The sequence below is a fragment of the Poecilia latipinna genome, unplaced genomic scaffold (assembly GCF_001443285.1).
Source record: "Poecilia latipinna isolate Pla-1442-1.1 unplaced genomic scaffold, P_latipinna-1.0 Scaffold2378, whole genome shotgun sequence".
Taxonomy (NCBI): Eukaryota; Metazoa; Chordata; class Actinopteri; order Cyprinodontiformes; family Poeciliidae; genus Poecilia; species Poecilia latipinna.
Genome location: NW_015114994.1, coordinates 12,628 through 38,249, shown reverse-complemented (window position 1 = coordinate 38,249; position 25,622 = coordinate 12,628). Strand labels below are relative to the sequence as shown.

General features: G+C 38.4%; 1 protein-coding gene across 1 annotated transcript in view; it reads right to left on the bottom strand.

Moving 5' to 3' along the window:
• Positions 1 to 2,860, bottom strand: part of bach2b (BTB and CNC homology 1, basic leucine zipper transcription factor 2b) — a 32,349-nt gene extending 29,489 nt beyond the window's left edge. Inside the window, exon 1 of the mRNA XM_015019126.1 lies at positions 2,586 to 2,860. Coding sequence (XP_014874612.1) covers positions 2,586 to 2,828 — 243 coding nt within the window. The 5' untranslated portion in view covers positions 2,829 to 2,860. The remainder of the gene's footprint in view (positions 1 to 2,585) is intronic.
• Between the last annotated feature and the right edge of the window lie 22,762 nt (positions 2,861 to 25,622).

Below are 25,622 nucleotides of genomic sequence, written 5' to 3'. Positions count from 1 at the left end.
AACTGGCATTGAACTCAATTGTTTTAAGTAATGTAGTTTTGAGTTAAATGAACACAAAAAGTAAGTTGTCATAGTAAAAGCAAAAGAATTAAGTGAAATTAATGTAAATTAGTCCATAAGATGAACTGCAGCCCAAATACACATTTTAGAGTGTAGTTGATAGTGTTTTGTATCATGCACTAGTGTCCACTTCAGTGCTTTTATAACACAAAAATCCACAAAAACACAAGAAAATGACTTTTAGTTAGCTGTCCACTGCAGTGACCACTATGCATGAAAGGGATATTATGGCTATTTCTATAACTAAAAATAAATATAAAATAGAAATAGAAATGTTATAGAAATATTATCAGCAGTATTATTAGGATAGCGAGCAATATAAAACAATAGCCAAAGCTTCAAGCATCTCTCAGAACTCTGTTCCATCCATCATCTGCAAAGAGAAAGAAAATGGCACAACTATAAACTACCAAGTCATGGTCATCCTGCTAACTGACAGGAGAGCACTAATCAGGGAAGCAGCCAAGATGCTCATGATTCATTTGGAGGAGCAGCTAAGGAGGGACAGTTTGTGGACCAGACAGCTGTTAGTTTTTTAACCTAGAGATCTGGCTTTATGGTAGAGTGTGAGATTGTTGAAAAAAGTTGAATTCCTCCACAAGGCATGTTTTGTACATGGAAAACGTGTTAGAAGTAAAAAACTCACACCTTGACCATGAGAAGTGGCGAGGGCAGTATCATGCTGTGGGGATTTTTCAGCAAGTAAAAAGGAATCTAGTCAAAGTTGATGGCAGAATGGATGGAGATAAACAGGTTAGTTACCCTGCAGGTAACTGACCTGCCTCTGACAGGCAACTCCTCTGTATATCCCAAACTTTGGGAGATTTACTTTACAGAAGGAAAATTATCCTAAAGATATAGCACTAATTCTCACTACACTAATTCTCTGCATCCAGGGTTTTAATTTTGTATTATGCAGCAATTTCAATAAAATGTGAAACTGTCAAATCATAAGGACCAAACGAATGTGATTTATTACAGCAGTAACTATCCCCACAACATTAAAGACACCTTCATTGAACATTTACTTCAACATGTCCATTTCACACCTAAACACACTGCAGCTCACACTTTATTTATACCAGCAGCCACCGAATGGAAGGGACTAAAAGTTCTGCCACGCATTAATTATCTGAGTTAGGAAGAAAATACATATTCATTTTATATAAGATGACAATTTGATTCAAGTGATCTTTTCTGTAAAAAAAAACAAAGCAAAATAAAAAACATGTGACAAGTATTATTTTATTAATGCATTCTGGTCCCACTGAGGATCCACAGCTTCACTGTACATGTGGGATGTGGCCCAGTTTTCACAGCAGCATCTTTAGAGACGTGTGTGTGTGTGTGCACGCGCGTGCATGTGTTTGTGTGTGTGACATCAATATGTCAAGGGGGTGCCTTTATCACTTAATTATTCCAGTGCGACCAGTATTTGCTTTGGTCTCTGGTGGTGAATCAGGTCTTTCCTTCACATGGATCCAGCCAGGGTTTCAGGACACATCATAAATCATTTTATCATTGTGTACTAAAATACACAAAAATAACTGAAGAAAATGTGTGTTTTGGACTCTGGAAAACTCCTGACTCTGATCAGTACAAAGTGATACGGAGGTGAGGTGCTGCTCAACCTGCTGCTGAGTGCTACATGTCACTGGTGCTGGTTGGTGTGAGATAGCACATGCTAATTGGCAATCAAACTGCTACAGACTAAATAATGTTCCCTTATCTCACGCTTTTATCTTTATCCTACAATGGATGACAGATCTAATTAAAACAGATTTTTCCTGCCATCTGTTCTCAGAACAATAATATGATTCAATCACACTCCACCCACCCTGTGTCATTGTCATGTTGTTCCTCCATTCTGTGCCTGTCACCTTGTTAAGAACACCTTCCATAAACACCAAATGCTGCTAGTTAGCCTTTTTGTTATTGCATTTACTTGTAATTAGCACTAGCTCTGAGTGTCTTGAAGATTCACATTTTGGTATGGACCAAACTCCAAGAAGTCTTCTATCTGTCCCTGTAATGCTGTAAAATCTAATTAGTTCGCCTCACTTAAAAATTATACAAACTCATTGGCTCAAACAAATTAAGCAAATGTTTTTTTTTAAACCATGAAGAAAGCAGTTCAAGAAAACTCTGTTAATGGATTTAGAAAATATGACCTATGAAATGGTGCACTAACTTCCTTAAACTCTGAAAGGTTGCACATCAAGATGGTAGAAACAATGAGCTTGTAATTCCAACATTTGACTTTGATTTAATGTTGAAGGTTCTGTGTTTTAGCAAATAAAAACAATAACTCTGGAGATTTAAATATATCGCTTAGATTTTAATAGTTTGTTGGTCTCCATATTCTACCTCCAACTCCTAAAAAAGCATTTTCTCCACACTGAGTTGGTGCTAAGAAAGAAACAGTTTATCAGAGACCAGAACAAGAGTTTGTGGTAGTAGGAACAGAAAGAACTGGTTCTAAGCAAGCACGAGAACAAGTGTAGCAGTGTGTTTATCAGACCTACCTCTTCTGGAAGGCTAACCACCAAGGCATTCTCTGCTGGGCCAACCAGCGCCTGGAGAAAATACTCGCTGCAGGCAGCCAGCACGGCCCGGTGCCCTCGGAACTCCTTGCCCTCCACCAGGACAGTCACATCACACAGGATATCCTGCTTCCGCTGGTCATTAAGGCAGAGGAGGATATTGGTACAATGAACCGTCGACTCATACACATACATGGGGTCTTCAGTCTTCTCATCCACGGACATGCCGCTCACACCCTACAAATAGAAGCAAAATATTGGTGGAGTCAGCTTACAATCAAGTCCAGTGAGTGCATGCCATGGGACTGACATCAGTAATGGCAGTCTACAGCAGCCAGCTTCATCATTCAGCCTGTTTAATAAAGTACCAATGTGCAAAAGTTGAAACTGAAATGGAAACAGGTTTGTTTGGTATCTGTGAGCTCAATACGTCCATATTTGTGGAATGTGATTCCATATTTACTTCAAGAGATGAGACAGTTCAACTGGTTTCCCTCCAAACATTTCTCTGCTCTCCTCTCCCTGGAAGGAGAGCTCCATCTTTTCTCCAACACACACTAAACACACACTTACACAAACACAACGTCCTCATATGACCTTTATATGAGATCATGTTGGTATCTGTCTGCTCTGAGGGCTTCTGTTTACAAGGTAGAAAATCTTTTGACGGCTACATTTTATGACACAAACCACACTGTGTTTGGGTTTTTTGCTCCTCTGCTTTCCTACTATGTGGTTCTGTGTCAGTTTGAGGACTTCCTCTGAACACAGTCACTAAGGATACCTTAGCGAAGAGCAGGGGAGTATTTTGATTTACTGACTAGGACAATGTGATGATTTACAAAGTTATCTAGTTTATCTCTTTAAGTGGTGCCATCCAGGCATCCCTCCTGACAAGTTGGATTTAATTGAGTTAGTTTGTATATAAAACAAAGACCAAACACTACAATTTGTAGACCTTTTAATAGAAGGAATGACAAAACCAATTTTGTACACAAAAGACCATGTATTTTCATGTCCATGGATAAATTAACACAAGTTCACTTTTCCTCATATTGTTCCCCAAAGTCCATAGGCAGGTAAAAGGTCCTGCACCAAATTTTCTCCACGGCAAGAGAGTTGCTGTGATGTGATGAAAGTCTCTCAGAGGCAGAACCAGGCATCAGTTTTTTCTTTTATTATGAGCAACTTTTGACTCGGTGACGTCACAGGATTCCAGGACTTCTGGTTTAACACGTTGTGAAGCAGCTGGAGCACAGGAGCAGACATATTTTTATTTTATTTGGATTTTTATCAGGCCCACAAAGACTGCAGCCGCCCAGCTATATACAGTGATGTGACAAGCAACAGACAAAGGGTTAAACAGCATCAGATTTAATTCAATCACGGCTGCATGTATGTCGGAATGGTGGTGGCCGTTGTTGCAATCACTCCGTTTGGATGGCATAAAGCATCCATGTCATCCTGTTTGTAAAGATGGCAACAGGAAAGAAACCAGCTTGAACAGCAGACCAATCAGTTGAGTCCTTGGGGAGACTGGGTGTAATTAGTGCAGGTCTTAAAATGAGAGAGGAAAATAATGCAGCCAGCTCAGTGCAACAAGCAGGCTGTCACAGGAACACAAGTGAACTGAATCAGAATGAAGATTTTAACATGAGGTGACTTTGTCCTTTTGGCCTAGTTCTACACAATGTTCAAAATTAGATTTTCCCTGAAGAGCCCTTAGACGTGTGTGTGTGTGTGTGTGTGTGTGTGTGTGTGTGTGTGTGTGTGTGTGTGTGTGTGTTTGCTTTAGTTGGTGTAGCTTTTCAGATAAATGTTGAGGGTTAGATGTGATCACCGAAAGTAACATCATCATTAAGTCTTCTAATTCAAACACCCTACTTCTGGTCGGGAAGAAATTAACGTAAAAAACAAGATGGTAGATAAAGTAAACTTTATATGCATTCCCTGAGTGAGCACATGAGTCATAATCCCCTTTCAGATCATACTTTCAATCTGTGATTTACATGTGTTCTTTATGCCTCAATGATCTGCTAAAAAGAGCTGGTGCAGAACGGAGGTTGAAGTTAATTCATGTCTGACCTATCTCAAAACTGCAACGACCATCTTAAAAGACTAAGACAGGACCGTGTAATGTGTGTGACGTAGTGATATAGTACAAACTTAAGAGATTAGCATTAAGGTGTTGAGACAAACAGAGCACAGAACGCAGTGTCTGTCTAATGCAGTGTTTCTCAATTCCGGTCCTCACCCCCCCTGTCCTGCATGTTTTAAGTGTTTCCCTTCTGCCACACACCTGGATTGAATATTTTGGTGATTAACAGGCTTCTGTAGTACTTGATGGTCATGCAATCATTTGAATCAGCTGTTCTGGAATAGAGGCACATCTAAAACATGCAGAGCAGGGGGGCGTGAGGACAGGAGTTGAGAAGCACTGGTCTAATGTAAGGAATACTTTAGTCAGCAGGACATGATACAGATAAGCACATGTTGAGGATGACTGTTCGTCCATCATGCTAACTAGTTTCTTCATTCATGATAGGCCTGGTTTGGGGAACTAGCTCTAGTGTAGCAGAGAACAAGGGGGATGGTGTGAGCATCATGCACATTAAGATGATTGACAGCGCTAAGATCTTCCTCCCGGCTCTGATAGGTCTTTTCTGACCGAGCTGTGTATTTCTGTAGGCAGAAGGCAGAAGTGCTCCACTGTTTCACAAATTACCTGTCTTATATTATACTGTCACAACACAGGGACAGTTTTAACAAGGATGTAAAAAACATTTTTTTAATGAAAGTTACATACTGCAGCTTAAAGGACTGAATAACTGAAAAAATCTAAGCAATGCTCACTGACTCAAATTTCATATACTCAACAGGAGAAGATGTCCATTTGATAAAGAGGAAATGTATCTGAAATCCTCTTGGTAAAATAACACAGAAAGTTCATCCTTACTGGTGTCTACAAGTAGACCTGTAATTACTATATTTACAATCTGCATTGAGTTTGGTACTTATTTGTAAGTTGTGAACTAATGTTTATTAATACTTCAAGCAAGAAGTCAGAGACTATCTTCCAGCTTGTGAAGACAGAAGGTATCTTTGTTTAAAGAAAATGACAATCAGAATGAAAAACAATGAAAAGCCGTATTCCTTCCCTGTAAAAATGAAACTCTTTCCTGGCTTAAATGACTACCACCAGGCACACAACCCCAGCTGAGACTTTATTTATCTATCCATTTATTACTGAGGGTACCACAACAATTTTGTTACGTTCTGGAAACATAATGACAAATAAAAAATCTTATGTCTTATGTTAAAGGCTCCAATATTATACATTTTATAGTTGTTGTCTGTACCCAGCTATCCCAGTTTTATTATTTCTTAAAGCAGCCAGAAAGGCACTGAGAATATTACATGAGCAATAGGTTAGCATTATAAAAATCTATGGAGCTTTTTTTAATCTTTTCTCACAAAGTTGATGAAACTGAAAGGTGTAAGCATTGATTACTTTTTATTTATTTTAAATAAACACGTCTAGAAACAAGCCCTCCAACAGCTGGGAAACACACCAGCAAACAGCTGAACCTCTGACCCTAAGCTTGAAATACAGTAGCAAAGGAGCAGCCTTGTGAGGTGAGCTTTGGTCCAGTCAGCCATAGGAATAAACACAACTGACAACTCAGCAGAGGAGGGCCCATGTAAATAATCTACTACCCACAGGAAAACAAATTAACAATGATGTCTCACACAAACAGCAGCACACAAACACAGACTGCAGTTAGGGAAGTAAAGCTCTGTGTTAATGTTCAACTCTGACCAACTTGTAGGAATAGTTTAACAGCTAGAGCTCTCCGTTTTAACAACCACATCAGCAACAACTGTGCTCCTGGCTGGCCGACCAAAATATTTCTCTCTGGCTTTCCTGGGATAATGACATTTTCTATCCTGTAGATGTGGTTGTGATGTGTAGAGTTCTCTAAACATGATATTTCTACCATGTTGCCGTGTAGAAAATATTCAATGATGACACAAACTGCACAAGAAGACGTGCACAGGTGTGTACCAACAGACATGTCCAGATATAAACTTCAGAAAATAACAGTTTACATCAAATATCTGACATTCCGGATAGCTTATCCGTTTTTGCAGATTTTGAATTTATTTGACCAGGAGCTGTCAGGCCTCTTCAGGAGATACTGACATTCTCATGCTGAGAAGTGAGAAGACTCAGAGCCGACCACATGGTTTACTGCAGACTGGTCCAGAGCTGTGGACGAAGACTGATATCAGAATCAGAATCAGAATCAGAAGAATTTTATTGTCATTGTCAGAAAGAAAACGAAATTGCAGTTCAAGTACAACCATCCATTACACAACAACATGAGGGGGGGGGATCTAACTTCCTCATCAACACAAACACAGTTTTTGGGCTAACAGATCACTTATATTGCTATCACCCATAACCAGCAAACATTTTCATACACTGTAGCAGAGGACAACCAGGAATTCCTCTCTGTCTGATATTAGATCAAATTGTACTTTCTCTGTTTTAGTTCAGTTAGTATTACCAAAATTTTTCTATTTGATAAATTCCAGAACAATAAGAGATTTTCCATCATTACTTTGTTCATTGTTGTCTGTATTTGCCGCCTTCAAGTATAAACTTGTGTCAAACATTCTGGGTATCCTTCCACAGCGTTCTCACTGTGTTTCAGAAGTGGTGCACAGGGACTGAGAGCAAGACTTTGTGATGACCACTCCTAAACCCTTGGCTGTCCTTAAGCTACTGTGTTGTGAATTTTGTAATGTGCTTTGGGACATTGCTATATTTTTTGGGAACTTTGGGGAGGGGATCTCCAATGAGCTTGACAGCAGGTCTTATATTCTCTAATACATAGCTCTAACTTGTTGTCTCCTTCTGCCTTCCTGTAGTTGTCATTTTAGCTGCTTTCTCTTGTCCCTCTGCCTGTTTGGTTTAGTCTCTTCTATATAATAACACCGGGAAGCATAAGAGACTATTCAGGACGAAATGCTACTATTAATGAGATTAACTAATCTGCTACCCTATTTGTCGTCATTGCTGCATCTGTGGCTCTCGTCTTTTGGTTCATTCTCCTCCTTTTTGGTTGCATCTCTTTCAACAAAGTAACCACTTTCTTGAGGCAAATTCTTTAATAGTTAATTTATTCACATGACCTCTGTCTTTGCTGAGCTGGCATCAGACATAATCTAAACGAGTCTCATTGCTATAATTTGTTCCATCTTTTATCCTTTTGATGTCTGCTTCTTCTCTCTTGCCTCCATCTCTTTATCCCCTCCTCTGCATCTTTTTTTTAATCTCTTTTCAGACTATCTTCCTGTAATATATATCAGTCAATTGGTTCATTTGACTGGCGACCTGTCCAGGATGTACCCCGCCTCTCGCCCGGAACGTTAGCTGGAGATAGGCACCAGCACCCCTCCCGACCCCACTGAGGGACAAGGGTGTTCAGAAAATGGATGGATGGATGGTTCATTTGCAAACTGTACTTTGGGTATGTAACAATGTCTTCTTCTTCTCTGAGTAGCCTTTCAGCACACATCAGAAGAGGGCTTGTTTTATTGTGGATAATGACACTCACTTCCCATCTTCAGACAGCAACAGATAAAACTTCAGGCATCTGGAAATATATTATTTTATATTTAATTATGTTAGAGAAAATCCTTACAAACACATATTCTATAATTCTGGAGATATTAGCTAGAATGGAATGGCATAATTGTAATGATCATAATTTGTGAGCACCATCTAATAATTGTAATAATGTGGTAGTGTAATGAGCAATAATAGCACAAGTTGAGTCATTCCAGTTCAGCAGGGAGGACAGAGGTAGAAACAGAAGTTTAAGGCTTTCTTTGCAGTACCTTCAATCTTCTGTATTGTATATTTGAGTCATAAGTTGATCAGTTTTACACATTTGACAATATTTCCATCAAATTCATAATTTTCGACCTGTTTCTCAGTGATTCATTTACAGAGCAGGTTTGTAATAAAACAGAAAAAGGATTAGTCTCAATTGCTGCTTTGCTCTCACAGCATTCTCATCAGAGCCCATTCAGGAAGAGAGAGGGACATGAACACTGTGTTACTGTGAGGATCCCTCCAGATCCCTGTCATTACACTGAGGATGAGCATGTTTTTATTGGAATTTATTATTCATATCTGTTGGATGCAATTAGGCCAAAGCCATAAATGCTGTATCAAGAAGTAAATGTAAAAATAAAGACAATAAAATGTTATATAGTATGTATTAGAAATGACTCCACTTTAGCTTTTGTAGAGAAAAACCAAGTGCAACTAACATACGCCAAAGTTTGATAAAAGCATGAAAAGTAAACTTCAGTTCAAAGTATGAGGAGCACATGTTCTACCAAATCAACTCCCAACTTTAAAGCAGTCCGACTGGGTGATGGTCTTTACATGCTCAGAGGTCAGTTTGGATAACCAGGAACACATCCAAAGTGCTGCACAAACCTTTAACCAATCACAGTCAGCCTGAGAACCACACAACCACCTCACCTGCATGACCTTCCCCACATGAGTCTGCACTTAGCCTAACCGTTTAAAGGACCTGAATGATTTGGAGCCCACACTGAATCAAAGACAGACAGATCAACATGTCATCAACATGAACTGAAGCTCAATCACTTTGCACCAAGCACAGAGACTGAAAAGTTACAAAAAATCTCTGGTGCTGTTCACAAAATTAACAAAAAGAAACCAAACATCTCATAACACGAAACAGAGAAAGGTATCGGCATGTGTCAGAAGAAGATAAGCTCGATCCACTAGTGAAATGCACTGACTTCTACAGAAGCTGTAGTTTATTACTCTTTAACATCAGATTTACATCCCCCCAAAAACACCCAAAACATACACAGCAATGAAGACAACAATGAAGAGTTATCAGCTGGATGGTTTTACCTCAGAAAGGTCTAAGCACAGATCCAGTCATTTTGTTATTCCACTCTATGCTGTGACAACTTTCTAATGTCTCTCTCTGCATGCTACCAGCAGGCATCTAAACCTATCAGCGTCTGTGGGTGTTGAGGATGACTGAGCAACTAAAGTATGTATGATTGTGAGTGTGTGTGATAGTTGTGTATGTGTTTGTGTGATGGCATGCCAGAGTATTTTTGGGCTATGCTGGTTTAAATGCAGCTTGCATGAATCATGACTTCCCACATAGTATGTCAGTGTGCAGAGTTAGTCATATAACTGTCTTATATGGTAACGCGCTGCACATGTGATAGCAACACTGGAGTTATCTATAGACGGGTCTCTGAGGAGCTGCTGTGTCTCAGCCCTTTGCTGGACTCCATGTGATCCACACTGTCCTTATTTCAGCTTAAAAATTAATTTTTACAACAATATTTATGAATTTGATTTTCAGTTTTTGAGACATTTTGTTTTGTTACCCTATTTTGGTTACAACAATAGCCTCAAAGCGAATACCACATCATTATATAAGCACACCAATCTCCAAAATGAACAAAAGTTCTTTGATTTTGCTGGAATAAAAAAAAGTTATGTCTTTGCAGAGATGGCACACCTGCACACACAGCAATCTGTTGAAACCTCTTCCTGTGCAACCGTCTGAATAAACAGAAACACAAGAATACAGATTGCTACATTTGCATGAACAGGAAACTTCCTTACTGAGGGATGATACACCCCAAACCCAACCGAATGGAAGACCTTTTAAAACAAACACGACCAGGTCATGCACACAACTTTTAAAGCAACAATCATCTCTTTCTAATTCAGGCATTTTTGCAAATATTAATGCTGCCCTGTGGAAAGTAATTACTGCACAATTTGAGAATAAGAATGGCAGAATTTTATTTAAAACAGTTAAAAATTCAAAGTAAAATCTTTTTTAAAAGTGCACTCTCAAAGGCCTCATGGAAAAAAAGACAAGTGGAAAGTCTCCCCGTAGGAAAAAGTTGACGCAGAAGCAGCGCCCACGTCAAAACCTTCAAAAGCCACATCTGTACACATGCATGTGCATCTGTGTGGGTGTGTGTGCATGTAATCATTTGTGTATATGTGAGCAGAATGAATATATAAGTTTGCTGATAAGATAAGACTGGAGTTAGAGGTCATGTTGCTCATGGTGAGTCCATCATTGTGTCTCACTCTATAGGCTTTGGCTGCTGGAACAGAAACAGACATGCAAATATCTATTGCTGCTATTGATAACATAAATTAAAAAAAAATGTTTGACCATGCATGCTGTTGTTCATGTTTTCTTATCTCTGAAATACATTTAAAAAATTCCATTGGGTTCTAATACTGACACCTGAGTTGCTTTGTCTCCCAGGGAAATTCCCTTTTATTTTGAAGTCTAAATTGAGAAATGTGTGAAGCTGGTGAATCCCAAACACAAGGCATCTCTATATAAATGTATTAATAGTAAACAATACCAAACAGGCTGCGATGGACTGGTAACCTGACCAGGGTCATGTTGACTCGCACAAACGTTCGCTGGAGATAGGCACCAGCACCCCTCCTGACCCTGCGAGGGACAAGGGTGTAAGAGGGATGGATGGACGAATGGACAATGGATGGATGGATGGACGAATGGACGGACGAATGGATGGACGGATGGATGGATGGATGGATGGATGGATGGATGGATGGATGGATGGAATACCAAACAGGCTAGGACTGCCCCTGCATTCACCTCCCCATGAGAAGAAGCAATCCCCAGGCTGGGGTGGCCACCTCCTGGCTCCGCCCCTGCTTCACCACTACTTCCTATCTGAAATCACTTGTTAAGCCAAACAGGACAATGCATGCTGCTTTAATTGTGCCTTAACTGTCAGGGTCAGGAGGACACCAGTGTCCTCATTTACCTGTTGGATAACATGAAAACGTTTTCAGAGTGACAATTAAAGGCTTTTAACTTAAACATCAGTCCTATTCAAACTTACACTTTTTCTTTCTCTATGGATTGACCATGTAATAAGACAGATGTTTAACAATTATATATATATATATGTGTGTGTGTGTGTGTGTGTGTGTGCGTGCGTGCGTGCGTGCGTTTTAAAACAATACAATTGCTGAAATGCAGCTTTACACCAAAGCCAAAAGATGCAGGGAAGTGTTAATAATTACATTATTATTGACATAATTCCTATATTTGTGCTTAATATAATTGTTATTATCATGAATAAATGGAGCCAGCTCCAAGACAACTGAGTCATCTGCTGACAATGTTTAATAATATGTTAAGGTCAGTGAAGCAACCTGGGGAATTTTCCCCCCTAAATTAGCTCTAAGTTACACAATTTCTGAAAGTTGCTGAAGTGAAGAAATGACCAGAAAACTAGGTATGAATCACAGCATAAAAAACAGATCTATGTAAGAATCAATTCATCTAAGTTTGAGCAGAACTTGTTGGTTTTCGACCATGTCTGCATTAAAACACCGTTTGGTGGGACTGCTTTGTCACTCTGTTGCTGCTTTGGCTCCTCTCTGTTTGTAATCTGCTGTCTGGAAGAGTATTCTTTAAATTGCTCTGACACAACATGTCTCTGTGGTTTGAGAAACCACTGCACTCATTTTACAGTATAGAGAGTGAAGCTCAGCTCTGCTAGAGTGTGCAAGTTTCATATGAAGCACTCATTAGTCAGCTAATTCTCCTGGTCTGTGCTCAGATGCCTGAGAACAGAACTCCTGCTAATAAGTCAGGGCTGCATCATAACATTATGTGAAAGTCATAAAATGTTGTGCAGAGTAAAGCTCCACAGCCAGATTTCAGCTTGAGGTTCATCACAGTGAATTAATCATTGGTCATTGAGAGACGTGAAAGTGCATCAACACAAGTCACAATCGCCCTGCATCAAGTATAATGACACACACTGAAAGGTTACGGTTTCAAGTGTGCGCATATGTGACACAGTGCGGTTTAGTGGCTTTGGGCAGCAGTCTTGATGACTCAACCCGAGAAGAGAAAGCAGTGCTTATTGATTTGGCCCCTTTGTACAGCCAAGTATCACAGTGGAAATATTTGTAGGCAGGAGGAACTCTGTCACCAGCCAACGCTATGCCAGATACTTTGTTCATTCTGTTCACTTGGTTGCATTAGTGCAAAGGCAAAAGTTGATTACTTGTACAGTTAAAGAGGACAAAAACAAGTCTGGGTTTAGAGAGGATAACACTGAGTCTGTGTTTCCTTTCAGCACTGACATTATTCTCTCTAGCAACATTAATCATTTATAGGGCCAAAACAATTCATTGGATTAATCATGATTAATCAGTTACTGAAATAATCATCAGCTAATTAATTAATCGAGTAATTGTTAACTTTAGCATGCAGACTGTAAAACATGACATTTCCTAAAAGAACAAAGTCCTCAGAGCAGTGATAAAGCCAAAACTATACAAAGAACAAATACATGAAGATGAAAAACATCCTGTCTGAACTCCTCATGTGACAGTTTCAGCTCCACTTGGTTCAAATTCTGTAAAAAAAAAACAAAAACAAAATATTAAGCACCTTTTGCTATCCAATTATTAGTTAGTTGATCCAAATACTAGTGACCAGATCATCTATACACTGTGTTGATGATAAGCCAATCAGAAAGACCTGAGCCTTCACATGTTAATGAGAGCAGAATGTGTTAGCTGCAGATGCATCCTTTGCGATAAACACTGAAGCGTTCCCTAAAGAAATGTAATGTTATTACATTTTATTTTCTGATTTAAAAGAGAATTTAATTTATTTCCATTTATTATGTATTTGTAATATTGTAATAAAAAGAAAGCTTAGGTGGTTCAATTAAAAAACTTGATTGCTCAATTAATTATCAGAATAATCAATAAAATAATTACTAAAATAATGGATAGCTGCAGCCTGTGTCCTTTACTTGTTTGTGTTTTAAAGACAATATTCAGAATGTTTAATTCATTATTTATTTATTTTTTTTATTTTTTTATTTTGCATTAATTTACTCACAGGAGAGCCAGCCATGTAATGGAGTTATTAGCGATCTGGTGAACAGAATGAATTTATTGTCATGTTTTGTAGTGAATTATAATTCACTTCTTATCAAGTACTGATTGAAAAAGGTCCTAAATGTGGACTACACCAAATACTGTTGGATGAACTTTAACATCCATGTCACAAATCTTTAAAAATGAGATCATCCTCTCTGATTTGTCGAATTAATCTTCAGGAGGTTTTTACTTCATTAAGATTACATGCATTTTTGTACATTTTAAAATAAACCGTTGCTAGCCTTTTATTTATTTCACAGTTAGAGCTAATCAGCAGTTATGCTCCAATCAACATAGGACACAGTTCCATCTGCTCACAATGATCTGAAAAGCCCTTACCTCTGCAGTATTTCTGAACAATCACTGTTCAGTGCATCTGGTTTGCAGACTGGCTGCAAACAAATACCAAGTCTTAGCTCTGCAGTGATCAATAGTTATCTCTGGGACTATTGATTTCCACTTGATTAAAATGCTGACATGTAACAAGTTCAAGGAGAAGAGGTTCTGTGGAACAGCAGTTTGATATTTGGTGGATGAGTCACTTGGTTAGAAATCTAACAATGTCCACCCTAAGCCACAGCCCAGCACAGAGACTTGCTGTTCAGTCTGAGGGATAAATTTTACCACCCACACTGGAATTAACTGATCCAATAATCAATACAATTGTTCAAATCACCAAATCTCTGAGCATCACTCAGCTGTAAAAGTCTGAACTGGAACCTTTCTGAGCCTCTTTTAAGCCATTATTACAGACATCATAAATAACAAGAAAAAGACAGACTGGATGTCAACCCCAAAGGCAAAATATATTGATTTTATTTCCTCTTTAAAACTCCAAAATGAATGTTACATCTTACAAAATATGTGGCATTTAGGAGACTGCTCTCTTACTCCAGTACATCACTATTGTTTAAAGCAATAATAACAGCAACAGCTGAGGAAAGTCAGTTAACTTTATTTATCTATCAAATATTCTAATGCAATATATCCTCATTGAAATGACTAGTTATGAATGTGACCAGCTTTGAAACTCTTAAAGGTCCTAAAGTTTCTCATCTGCTGTGGTTCTCATTCAGTCTCAGACCAAACATCAGTGACTGATGAGGAAGGTCAGCCTCCTTTTACATCGGCCTCATGGAAGCCCAGAGGGACAAACTGCCGACGCAGGCTCCACTTATTTAGAGATGAGAGACGGTGTTGGGTGAAATGACATGTTGGCCAGCGGTCTGCGGCGCGGCTTTCTATGGTGCCACGGAGTTCTAGGAAGGCACCATTGATCCACATCGGCACTCGGGCGTCTTAATGGTTTTAGCTTGTCTGTGGCTGTGCAGCTGCCACACAGCGGACACTGCCTCTGAGAAGGCCTCTCCAGCTCCAAACACAACTAAAGGCTCCGTCTTTATCCTGCCGCTGTTTCCTCCCCAAATTGCTCCCTGAAATTCTGGCCTCAGAAAAATTGCCATTTGCTTGTTTATGGTGTGGACTGGGCACTAAGCCCCCTATCGTAGCTGTTATTTTTAGCCGCCTAATCCTTCAATGGATTTATAGTGACCCAGACTGGCCAGGTTACAAAAATAACCCCACCAACTTCTTGCACTGTGTATCTGGTTTATGTCTGTTCTGTCATTATCCTTGGCCTTTACATTTCCATCATGAGTAAAAAAGTCATGCCACAATTATGCGTTCATTGTTATGAAAAGTGATACCTTGTGTAGATGTCAGTGTGATTACAGTTTTATGGCCGAGATTATTGCATGGAATCAGTGAGGGCTCCGAGGTGGAGGGATGGAGCAGGAAGGCAGAAGAACAGCCAGAGTGTGATGCAGAACGCTGGATTACATTCTATTGTTAAGTTGTGTCTGATTTGATCTGTCAGACCCTCATTCTGCCTGCTAAGCACTTGCTATGAAGCTAATCTGCAGGTGGTTGGGTCCAAATGTGACAACACACACCAACTGCATAAACCACTCAGGTTTTGAACCCATACAAACCAAGAGGAGAGAAGCTCTGAAGCTTTGGCTTCTTGATGACTTCAAAGTATCAAACTGAGATGCAGCAACCATTTTTAATCAATTGCTGTATTTATTCTCTTTCCTCAGGAAACCAAATTATTGCATATATAATACATATATTATATTTATGTATAGACCATACATCCATGTGTGGCTGATAGTGCTGAGTGATGGGTTTAAGTGAGAGGAAATAATAACAAGCTGGAGGTGAGGCTGGGGCTTTACTTGAGGCTCTCAATAAACTCAACAGCTTTAGACAAGTTGACCAGGTTACCGGTCTAATCCTCATTAATGCTGGGAGCCTGGCTTTAAGTAAACAAGCATCTTCTATGAAACCAAGAGTGAAAATACAGCTGGTTTCATGGAATCTTTTTACCTTAAGCGATTACAACATGAAACATTAGCGATTGCTTACAAAAAATTTAGCATCTGGATTAACAAGCTACTCTGCTAAATATTATCTGTAGTTATAATGTGATCATTTGGTCGGCCATGGAATCCATCATGTTTTCAATTTGAGGTTATATTTATTTTTCCAAAAAAAAAAAAAACGTCTCGACAAGCTAAAGTTCTCTCTCTCTAAGAGTTTTGTTTTTGTTTGTTTCGGTTGGTTCATGTAAATCCGGTGGTGGTTGAAGATGACTCTGCACAAAACACAACTAAAAAAAAGGTGATTATAAAACACTGGCACTGTCTTTACTCCTTTGACTTTTTACTGCTTAAAATATTTAATTTACCACAATAGGACTACTTTTTTAGGCTTGGGATATTTCGGCTTTATTTTATGTACAGTTATCTTTAGTCTGGCTCTATTATTGCTGAGGCAAAAGGTTATCAGAAAGGTCCAACAGGAACATGAGTCCAACAATATGAGGAAAACAAGTTTTGTGTAATAATATCCTCAATACAGTAACAAGACGAGGAGGAAAAGGGAACAGCTATGGAAGAGTTCAAACAGGACAATAATCAGATGTGTTTCATATCACAGCTTGAATTTCATAGAAATATCTGACTGCTTGATTTTTGACTTAGGACTGGTTGCCACTGTTTCTGATGACTTAGCATTAATTCAAGAGATTTTTAGCAAACAAAAAATGTTGTCAAAGATGGCAGATCAAGTCAACAGACTTCTAATGACAAAAACTTTTTGGAAGCAAGACCTGGTGTGAGACTCAGTGAGCACAGCTGTTTAGTATCACAGCTTCATCCTCAAAAGGTCAGATAAGAGCTTTGTTTTTGTCATTCCTTTTCCCCGTCAATGCATATTGTATTCTGACTGTGTAATGGTATTTCTTACAAGCTGACTTATTCTGATATTCTGAGATCTCTCACATCCTGTGTTATTATCACAATCTTTTGTTTCAGCAGTTGTTGAGCTCATCTCAAGCGCTTTGCAAGGAGGCGTCAAGAGGTGGGAGTGCTGACTGCTGAGGGTGGGAGCTGGTGAAGGGTGTTAGGTGCTCAGAAATGAACAGGGCAAGTGCAAACGGTGCAGAGAGCATAGACACAGATGCACACACACACACACACAAGCACACACACCTACACACACACACACGCACGCACACACACACACACACACACACACACACACACACACACACACACACACACACACACACACACACACACAGTAACAATGCTCAATATTTCCCTGTTCACTGTCTTCTCTTTCAATAAGCCATCTGCCTAAACTTGATTATAGTACAAGCTGGAAATGAAACTGTATTTCCAGTGTTGATCCAGCTTACATTATCCTAATAAAATACACTTATGTTTATGGTTGTGGCATGATAAAAATTCAGAAAAAATTCCAGATAATAATACTTTGGCAGGGCAATTTACTTCTACAAATTCATCTAAGGATCAGTGGTAAAGTTACACAGTGAAAAATTAATTGCAATATTTTGGTTTATCATGTCATAAAGAAAATATGTGGGTGTTGCACATCCTATGTTTTTAACTAACATGTTGGACATGTTGGGAGGGAAAGAATTGATGATAATAATATTTAAAAAAAAACATTACTTGAGCAACAATTCAGTTCCACTATTGGGGTTTATATCGCAGTCTGCAAAACCCAGCTTTTATTTTGAAATTCCACTTCTCTTATTGGCAAGTTAATTTGCATATTGGTTGAATATTTAGCTTGGATCTAATATTTAGTCATGAGCTAAATATTTGGGTAGCACTCTAACAATTTAGTTAACAAGTTAAATATTTGGGTCTAAGAAAAATATTTAATCTGGAAAATAAATATTTAATTTGAAAATTAAATGTTTAGTTTGGGAAAGAAACATTTAGTTAGAAAAATAAATATTTAATTTGATGATAAATATTTAGTTTGAAAACTATTTAGATTGAAAACAAAATATGTAAAATATTTAGCTCAAACTTAACCATTTGTTTGGTTAAGTTTTTAGCTTCCTAACTAAATATTTAATTTAAAAGCTAAATATTTATTCTGTAAACTACATATTTAGCTTGTGAATTAAATATTTAGTTTGGAATAATATGGTGAAAGTATGACTGAAAAATGAGCACTCACATTTTTCTCTGACTAACTAAATAAACCATATTGCAATATGTATGTATGTTATATTTATTATGTGCATATTTAAGAGGCGTCCGAAGACACCATCACACAAAAACTAAGACATCTTTTTAATATTTGCTCCAGGGGTCTGAATGTCTCATTCAGCAAGTTCTTCAGATATATAAGTAGGACTGAAAACTTTCAGCTCACATTACATTCATACCACCCCGTAATTTTGTCTTCACTGTATTGTGTCAGTTTTTGAATTTGCTCCTAAGGAAATCCTCATTATTATTGATTCCATGAATATGTATTTTGTTTCTCAAGTCAGAAAAGTGACTTTTTTGACCTAAAAGATTTGGGACATTGTGAAGTGAACTTCACAATGTCTGTTGACGTATTGACTGAAATGGGCTGAACTGGTGCAGGAAAACACCTAAAACAGGATCCAGGTTTATTTTCCAGGACTATTAATTCTGTCAGTAAACAAACATTTCTTATACTTTGCCTGTAAGAAAAACTCTTCTTAAAATTCAAGTTAAATAATATTTACCTAAATGAACCTAGTAGTTTCTGATAGGTGAGCAGAAGTTTGCTTTAGTGTTCCTGCAATAATAATAATTTTACTACTAAATTACATAAAATTGAGATAAAACTGAACCATAAAGGTCCACTGGGTTCTGTAGGAAAAAAGGCTAAAGCTGCAGAAAAAGGGAAGCAGAAGCTGCTTTACTGTCCACTGGTCTGTCAGATGAAGCATGTTGATCTCAGAAGTCTAATAATATTCTAACAGTCGGACTGTTAGAGGACTGACTCTGAGGGTTGAGCTGACCGGTGTGGTGGCTGTGTGTTAGGTTCTGTCCAGACAGACGTAGGAAGCTGCAGACATCCACATACAGAAACACAGACAGGACTGCAGTAAAGTCTGAAACTTTTTTTTAACCAGAGACTCTGAGTCATCGTATGAAGAACACAGCCAGGAATGAGTCAGAAAATGTTCCACAAGCATAATAGTGCATTTCAGAGCTGCATGAATGACTCTTATGGACTGTTTGTTTCTTCTTGACATAATAAATAAGTTGCTGTCCAATTTACTTCCGCTATCACAGTCAAATGACAATTCCAATAACATGAATATTCCGAGAAGGAAGCAGGGATTTCTGACATGAACCAGTCCTTATGTGACCGTCTCTTTACTCTATGCTAAAGCATTGTCTACCAGTGAAACACCATTCTCCAGGGAAACATTGGAAATATATGCACAGGCTCTCTGCTCTCTTCTTTTACAACCCAACAACACAAAAGAATTAGCTTTGCATATAAAAGAAACAAGCACTGTTAAAAGCTAAGAGCTGAAGGGCTCAGTGGAGCGGGATCACATCAAACTCCAGCAGGTGGGAATTCTGGCCTTGTTGGAGGGAGTGAACGGAGCGGTGAGGCGAGATGGAAGAAGTTTTAGTTCAGACACACAGTCACTCACAATAAGACATGTTTTGTTAGATTCAGTTCTAACAAAACATGTCTTATCAGTGATTCTTGAGAATAGGGACAAAACAGGTCCTATGGATAAAGCACAAAATTTGAATAAAATATACACAAAATATATTTTTTTCAAATATCTGACTCAACTAACCTGGGTCATGTGAGCACAACAATGTATATTTTCCAGTTAAATATTTGCTGAATATTTTTTTATTTTAAACATTGTAGTTGGTGGATGATGTCTGTAAAAGCCCTTGTCCAGGAGCAGAACTCAATACATTATAATAGTTTAAAACAATTAAAGAAATACTAAAATTATATATTATGACAATTAAGTATAAGTAGTCATATAAATAATTATTATTGGGGGCACCAGAACTTCTGAGGACCCCATGACGTCGTCTTTTCCTTTGCTAAGAGCGCTAGTTAGCTCTGGTTAGCTTAAGTTATTCTTTAGTTTTTTCTTCTGTTTTATTCCTAAGCTGCTCGTCACAACCATGATGTGTCAACACCATAACTGACAATTTACAAAACTTTGATGACATTTTGTGAAATAAAAGCTTAATTTTGGTTTAATGTAAAGATTTCATGGACCTGATGAGCTACAATATGGCCTCCTTCAGAATAACAACATATAAATTGAGGTAGTTTGGGTTTTTTTCAACTCCGTCAGATATCAACTCCATCAGAGTTTTTCTGACTCTTTCAGTGAAATTGTTGTCAAATCTCACTTAAATGTGCAATTAATTCATTTTAATGTATTTTACATGAATTGCATTACTTCACATGTACCAAGTTTTTCATTTTATTCACTCGTTTGTCACCACCTTCAGTTCTGTGTCAACTCCGTCATGCACTGTCAACTCCGTCAGATGGACTTTTTGTTGTTTTTGGTTTTAAATAATATTTATTTTGTTTCTTGAGAAGCATTTATCTGTAAAATGAGTAAAAATATCACTAATAGGGTCATTAAAATTTATTTTTTATTTATTTTGTCAGATGGTGATGACAAGGTTCTAGATCAGGTTGATTAAAAATGTAATATTTAAAAAAAATGTTGCAACTGGAAGCCTGTACCTTAGCATTTTTACATTTCCTAAACATTATTTATCATATTTCCATACATAAGGTTGAGAAATAACAAAAAAAACATGGAAAAATTAAAACCCATTTTGTCCCTATTCTCAAGAATCACTGATTACTGATTGAAAGATATGATTGGGATAGGTTTCCCTCAGCTCAGAGACCCAGCATGACTTCTATGAGTTTTATGAAATCTTATATTGTTGTCTAAATAAATGAAATAATCAGTCCAAAGTGTGCACAAGAAACAAGATAATTATTTACTGGTAAATTGATTTGATTATGATATTTTAGCATTCCAGATGACTGACTCATCTGTTACTGGATAGCAGGTCTCGACAACAATAGGAAAAGCCTAAATTCAGAAAAATGTCCCATTTCAACAATGAATCTTTAACAATAATCGAAAGTGACAGTTGTTTTGTTTTCCCTCAAAACACTTGCCTGTGAACAGATGACACATGATAAACTACCACATCACAGCCGTCCTCACAAACACAGGAAATGCAAGATGACAGGACTCAGGAGAATGTCAGCTGATTAAAGACATGGAGGAAAATGTGTTAAATCCTTCTCCCAGACCCGAGAGGCATCGTCACATGATCCGCAAATGAAGCTTGTTATTACTTAAAACAGCTGAGTTTCCCCTTTTCCTCTGGTTCAGTCCTCTGAGTCAGGATCTGCAGATCCATTGTTCAGAAAACCTGAGGGTTCAGTTCATGTTGGCGAGGTGAGGATTCCTGACATTTCTGTCTGCTTTGCTGCTGCATGAACCACCAGGAGACTATGAGCTTAAAGCACATTTAACACTATTGGGATAAAAAAAAAAAATAAAGAAAGAATGACAAAGAAAAATAAAAATGCTTTCATGGAGTCTGCTGCATTACTGATGTTATTTTCGAAGACATATCTTAACACACCAGAAAATCCTGTAAGTTTTATAAATAAACGCTTGATGCATGTTAAATTTACGGTGCTTGTATATTCACACTATTCTGGAGAAAAGAGCACCTAATAAAAGGTAACACTCAGAAAACATTGTGTATGTAACCTAGGGAGACATTTTAATAAACCATGGTGACTCCAGGACAGTGCTAGTGCTAGCAGCTTAGCTCAGGGAAAGAATTTAATCATAAACTGTTAGACAAAATATCACCACAGGGTGTTTCACTGATGGACAGAACCAGAAGAAAGCACAAAGTGTTCTGACATTTAGAAAACAGGAAACTTTTAGTCTGATTCGGTGTCAAACTGTGAAGGGAAAACAAGGCTGAGTAGTGTATGTAAACATCTGGTTTCAGGTTGATGATTCACAGGAAGGCCTACCTGCTGCTCACATAAACCGCTTCAACACTGAACAAAAAGCTGGGATGAGACAAATGGATTAGATTAGAGGGAGTTTGTCGGTGCCAATATATCACCATTAAAACTTCTTTCATCAAACCAACCACACTGGCCAGGGCTCATCATCCACTGTTAGCAAGCTGGTGCCCCCCGTCCCTTCAATCCCCTGATAGGACAGCTACACAGGGCAGACCTGACTCTAGAAGCAAGAGGCTGTAGAGAGTCATCAATGAATCCTTTCTCCCAAGGGAGCTGCTGTTTACTGAGGACAGAGGAGGCTGGAAAGCAGCATAATGGGCCCCTGTGCCTCATATTAATATCATACTACTGGTCTCCACATTATCTGAGCTATTGATTAGTCTTATCTCACTCTGGAGCACTGAGCAGCAACAACAAATGCTGCTAGCTTTCATTTTCCCCTCTGCTTTTCCACCTCATCTCAATGACACCTACACTGTTTTTTCCACCCTGAATCCTCTGCATCATCTATTCACAGTTTGCTGTTCAGAACTAGATCTGTACAGCCCATATTCTGAAGTGAGGACCTGTGCAATCACATAGAACAAACAGAACCTTCTTCCTGCAGCCTGGAAACGTGTCCTGTAGTGGAGCTTTCAGTAAGATGAGTCAGTAGCTGCTTGTCCGTGCCACAATATGTTCAATGGACACATAAGAAACAACTCTGAGAATACTAATTACTATGACACAAGAACTGCACTGATTCACTATATGAGCAGACAAGAAAAGTTCAGCAACAAAGTTTTTGTCCTCACCTCCCTCCCAAAATAAAAGAAAAAAGTGGATAGTGACGCTTCACATTAAAGGAGAACTAATTACTCAGAGAGAATCAAGAGCTACATGGAGATTTACAGTAAGTGGAAAAATTGAATCACCAACAGTACACTTCAACCCCCTCCCCTTCACCCTCTGAAAAAGAGAAAAATCAGGGGAAATGTAGGCTAACCTTAGTACCACTCATTGTTTCCACGTAGGAAAAAGAGCAGTGGTTTGAACTTATCAACGGTATTATATTCCTAACTGCCAAATATCTGCCTCTGCTGTAGAGGGAAGTGGGCAAAAAGCTTTTTTTATCGAATGCGTCATGCTTAACTGTTTAACACTGAGGAAACAATGAAGAATAAATGATTGTCATTGCTGCATGTAACAAAATACATACGAAACATATTATAGTTTCTTAAATGAGCTCTGGTTCACTAAACTATTTGAGGTAAGTGAAGCATACATAATTATGCAAACATAATTTAGTTTAAAACATAAAATCTTAACAAAAGAAAGAATATGTAGGATATCAGAATTCTGACCAATGATCAGTGGTCTGTGCACAACTTTTCAAAATATATCAAAATGCAGAGTTTGAAATACTCTATTTTATATTCTAATTTATATCTGCAGTTATATTCAATAAATTAAGGCATTATTCAATCCTAATTATCATGTATTTCACTAAGTGAAACATGAGCTGATTAATTCCACACAGACTGTTTTTGAGCCTATTTTTTTAAATTATAATGAATTTCTGTTTACAGCAACAAAAACACAACATTTAATCAAACCAATAAAAAAAAAAGATGCCTAACAGAAAAATGTGCTATTAATAAAGTTTATATTTAATATTTGCAAAATGTTATTATGTTCCAAGAGGTACATTTACACTAGAGCCAACAAAACCTTAAAAAAACAAAACAAAAAATCTTATGGGGCAACATAAAAAAACCTCTAAAGTCATAAAGCGGATTGAAGCCAAAGGTGTTTTTCTCTGAGACAGGTGATACTCTATGATCTTGAACAAGAACTCACTAACCATGACTGGAGGCATTCTGCTGTTTCGTCAGTCTGCTAGGCAGAGGTTATGTCCATTATGTTGATCAGCTTTTTCTTCCTGCAGTCAGTCAATGCCGAGGCTTAAAGCTGTACTCAGCACACAGTCAGCTTTTGACATCGATTTGCTCCTGGTATCTTTGTGGAAAAAACTGATCACTTTTTTTTTTCTAGATCCTGCATGAAATCCAGGTAATAGGAGGCATGAGGAGATGGATGAACTCAGACTGTGGAGCTCAGTCTGGTGTGTGTCACAGGAACACGGCTCTCTGCGCTGGCCCTCTGCCGGAGCAGCTCGTGTTGCCGTTCTCTGACATCAGCACAGGGCCCACTCACCTCGGCCTATGTAGGGTTTCAAGTGAAGCTAGGTGTAGTAGAAGGGAGATTGGGCCTCTGATATCTGGTGGGCTACAGTATCTCCTGGAGCTAAAAATAAACCCCACGATGTGTGGGCAGGGAAGCCTGTGAAGGGGCAGTAAAGGTTTACACCGGATGGAAAAACTCATTTGCACTATCTCTAAACTGCCTGGTGAAATAACAGACCTCACTGTGTGCAAGCACACCTCGCATGCTGTAGTTCTCGTCAACAATGCCCTGGGTAGTTTTCTTTTAAACCAAACCTGTAGGCAAAGTGCAGAATGAGGATTTTTAGGTGCTAAATGCTAGGATGAGATTTTCCACATCAAGTAGTCATATGGCCAAAAAAGCAGGGGTGGCTTGTCTCCTTAAGTACACACCTGGTTAATTATTCCCAGCCCTAGGGGTCTGCAGTCTAGCATGAGAGTGGTGTGTAAGAACCTGTCTATCCTGATTTTATCTGTTAGGATTTTGTTATTGCAGGCGCACAGTCAAAGACAGATGCGTCATCAGATTTTTAGGGGGGAGGTTTCTAGGAATTATGGGGAGGGAAAGGGTCACAGAGCAGTTAAACTGACAAACGTGGCTGAGGGAGTGGCAGGGTGAACAAGGCCTCAGCTCGGTTTGTGAGGCTAGCTGCAAACAGATGTCAAACAGGAACTTGTGTGTTTAACGTATCCTCTGCAACAAGCTTCCTGAAGACACAAACTGCTTCCACTGGGGCCGTCCTGCAAAATGCTGCCTCATACTTCACCTCGGCCAGCTTGTGACCCACTTTCTGCTCAGAAGTGGAGATTCAAAACAAGCAGGACAAAAGACAAAAACACCAAAAACCCTAAATGAGCTCTGACTTTCTGGTTAATTTGAGCTAAAGCATGCAACATTCAAAAATAATAGTGCTGTTAATCAATAAAAAAATTTAATCAGATTAATCACACTCTGGTGCTCTGATTAATCACAAGTAATAACTATGCCTAACTTTGTAAACTTGAAATAGAAATATGCACACAGTTATGTTTCTTGCAGGAATGGAGCCCTGGGCAAGCCCCTGCTGCAGGATGTTCACCAATTAAATACAAAAAATGATCAGTTTTTTTCTTCTTAGCAGCAGAAAGCAGGTAATGTAGTCTCCTGGTACTCAATGCACTTAAGGGAAACTTGATCTGGGGGCAACTGACAGATCAGAAATATTTATTTTACTTATTTTATTTTAATTTTTAGTTCACTTCCTGACACTTTCTGATACCACCTCGAGCAACTGTATGTATATGTGTATATGTGTGTGTGTGTGTGTGTGTGTGTGCGTGTATATATATATA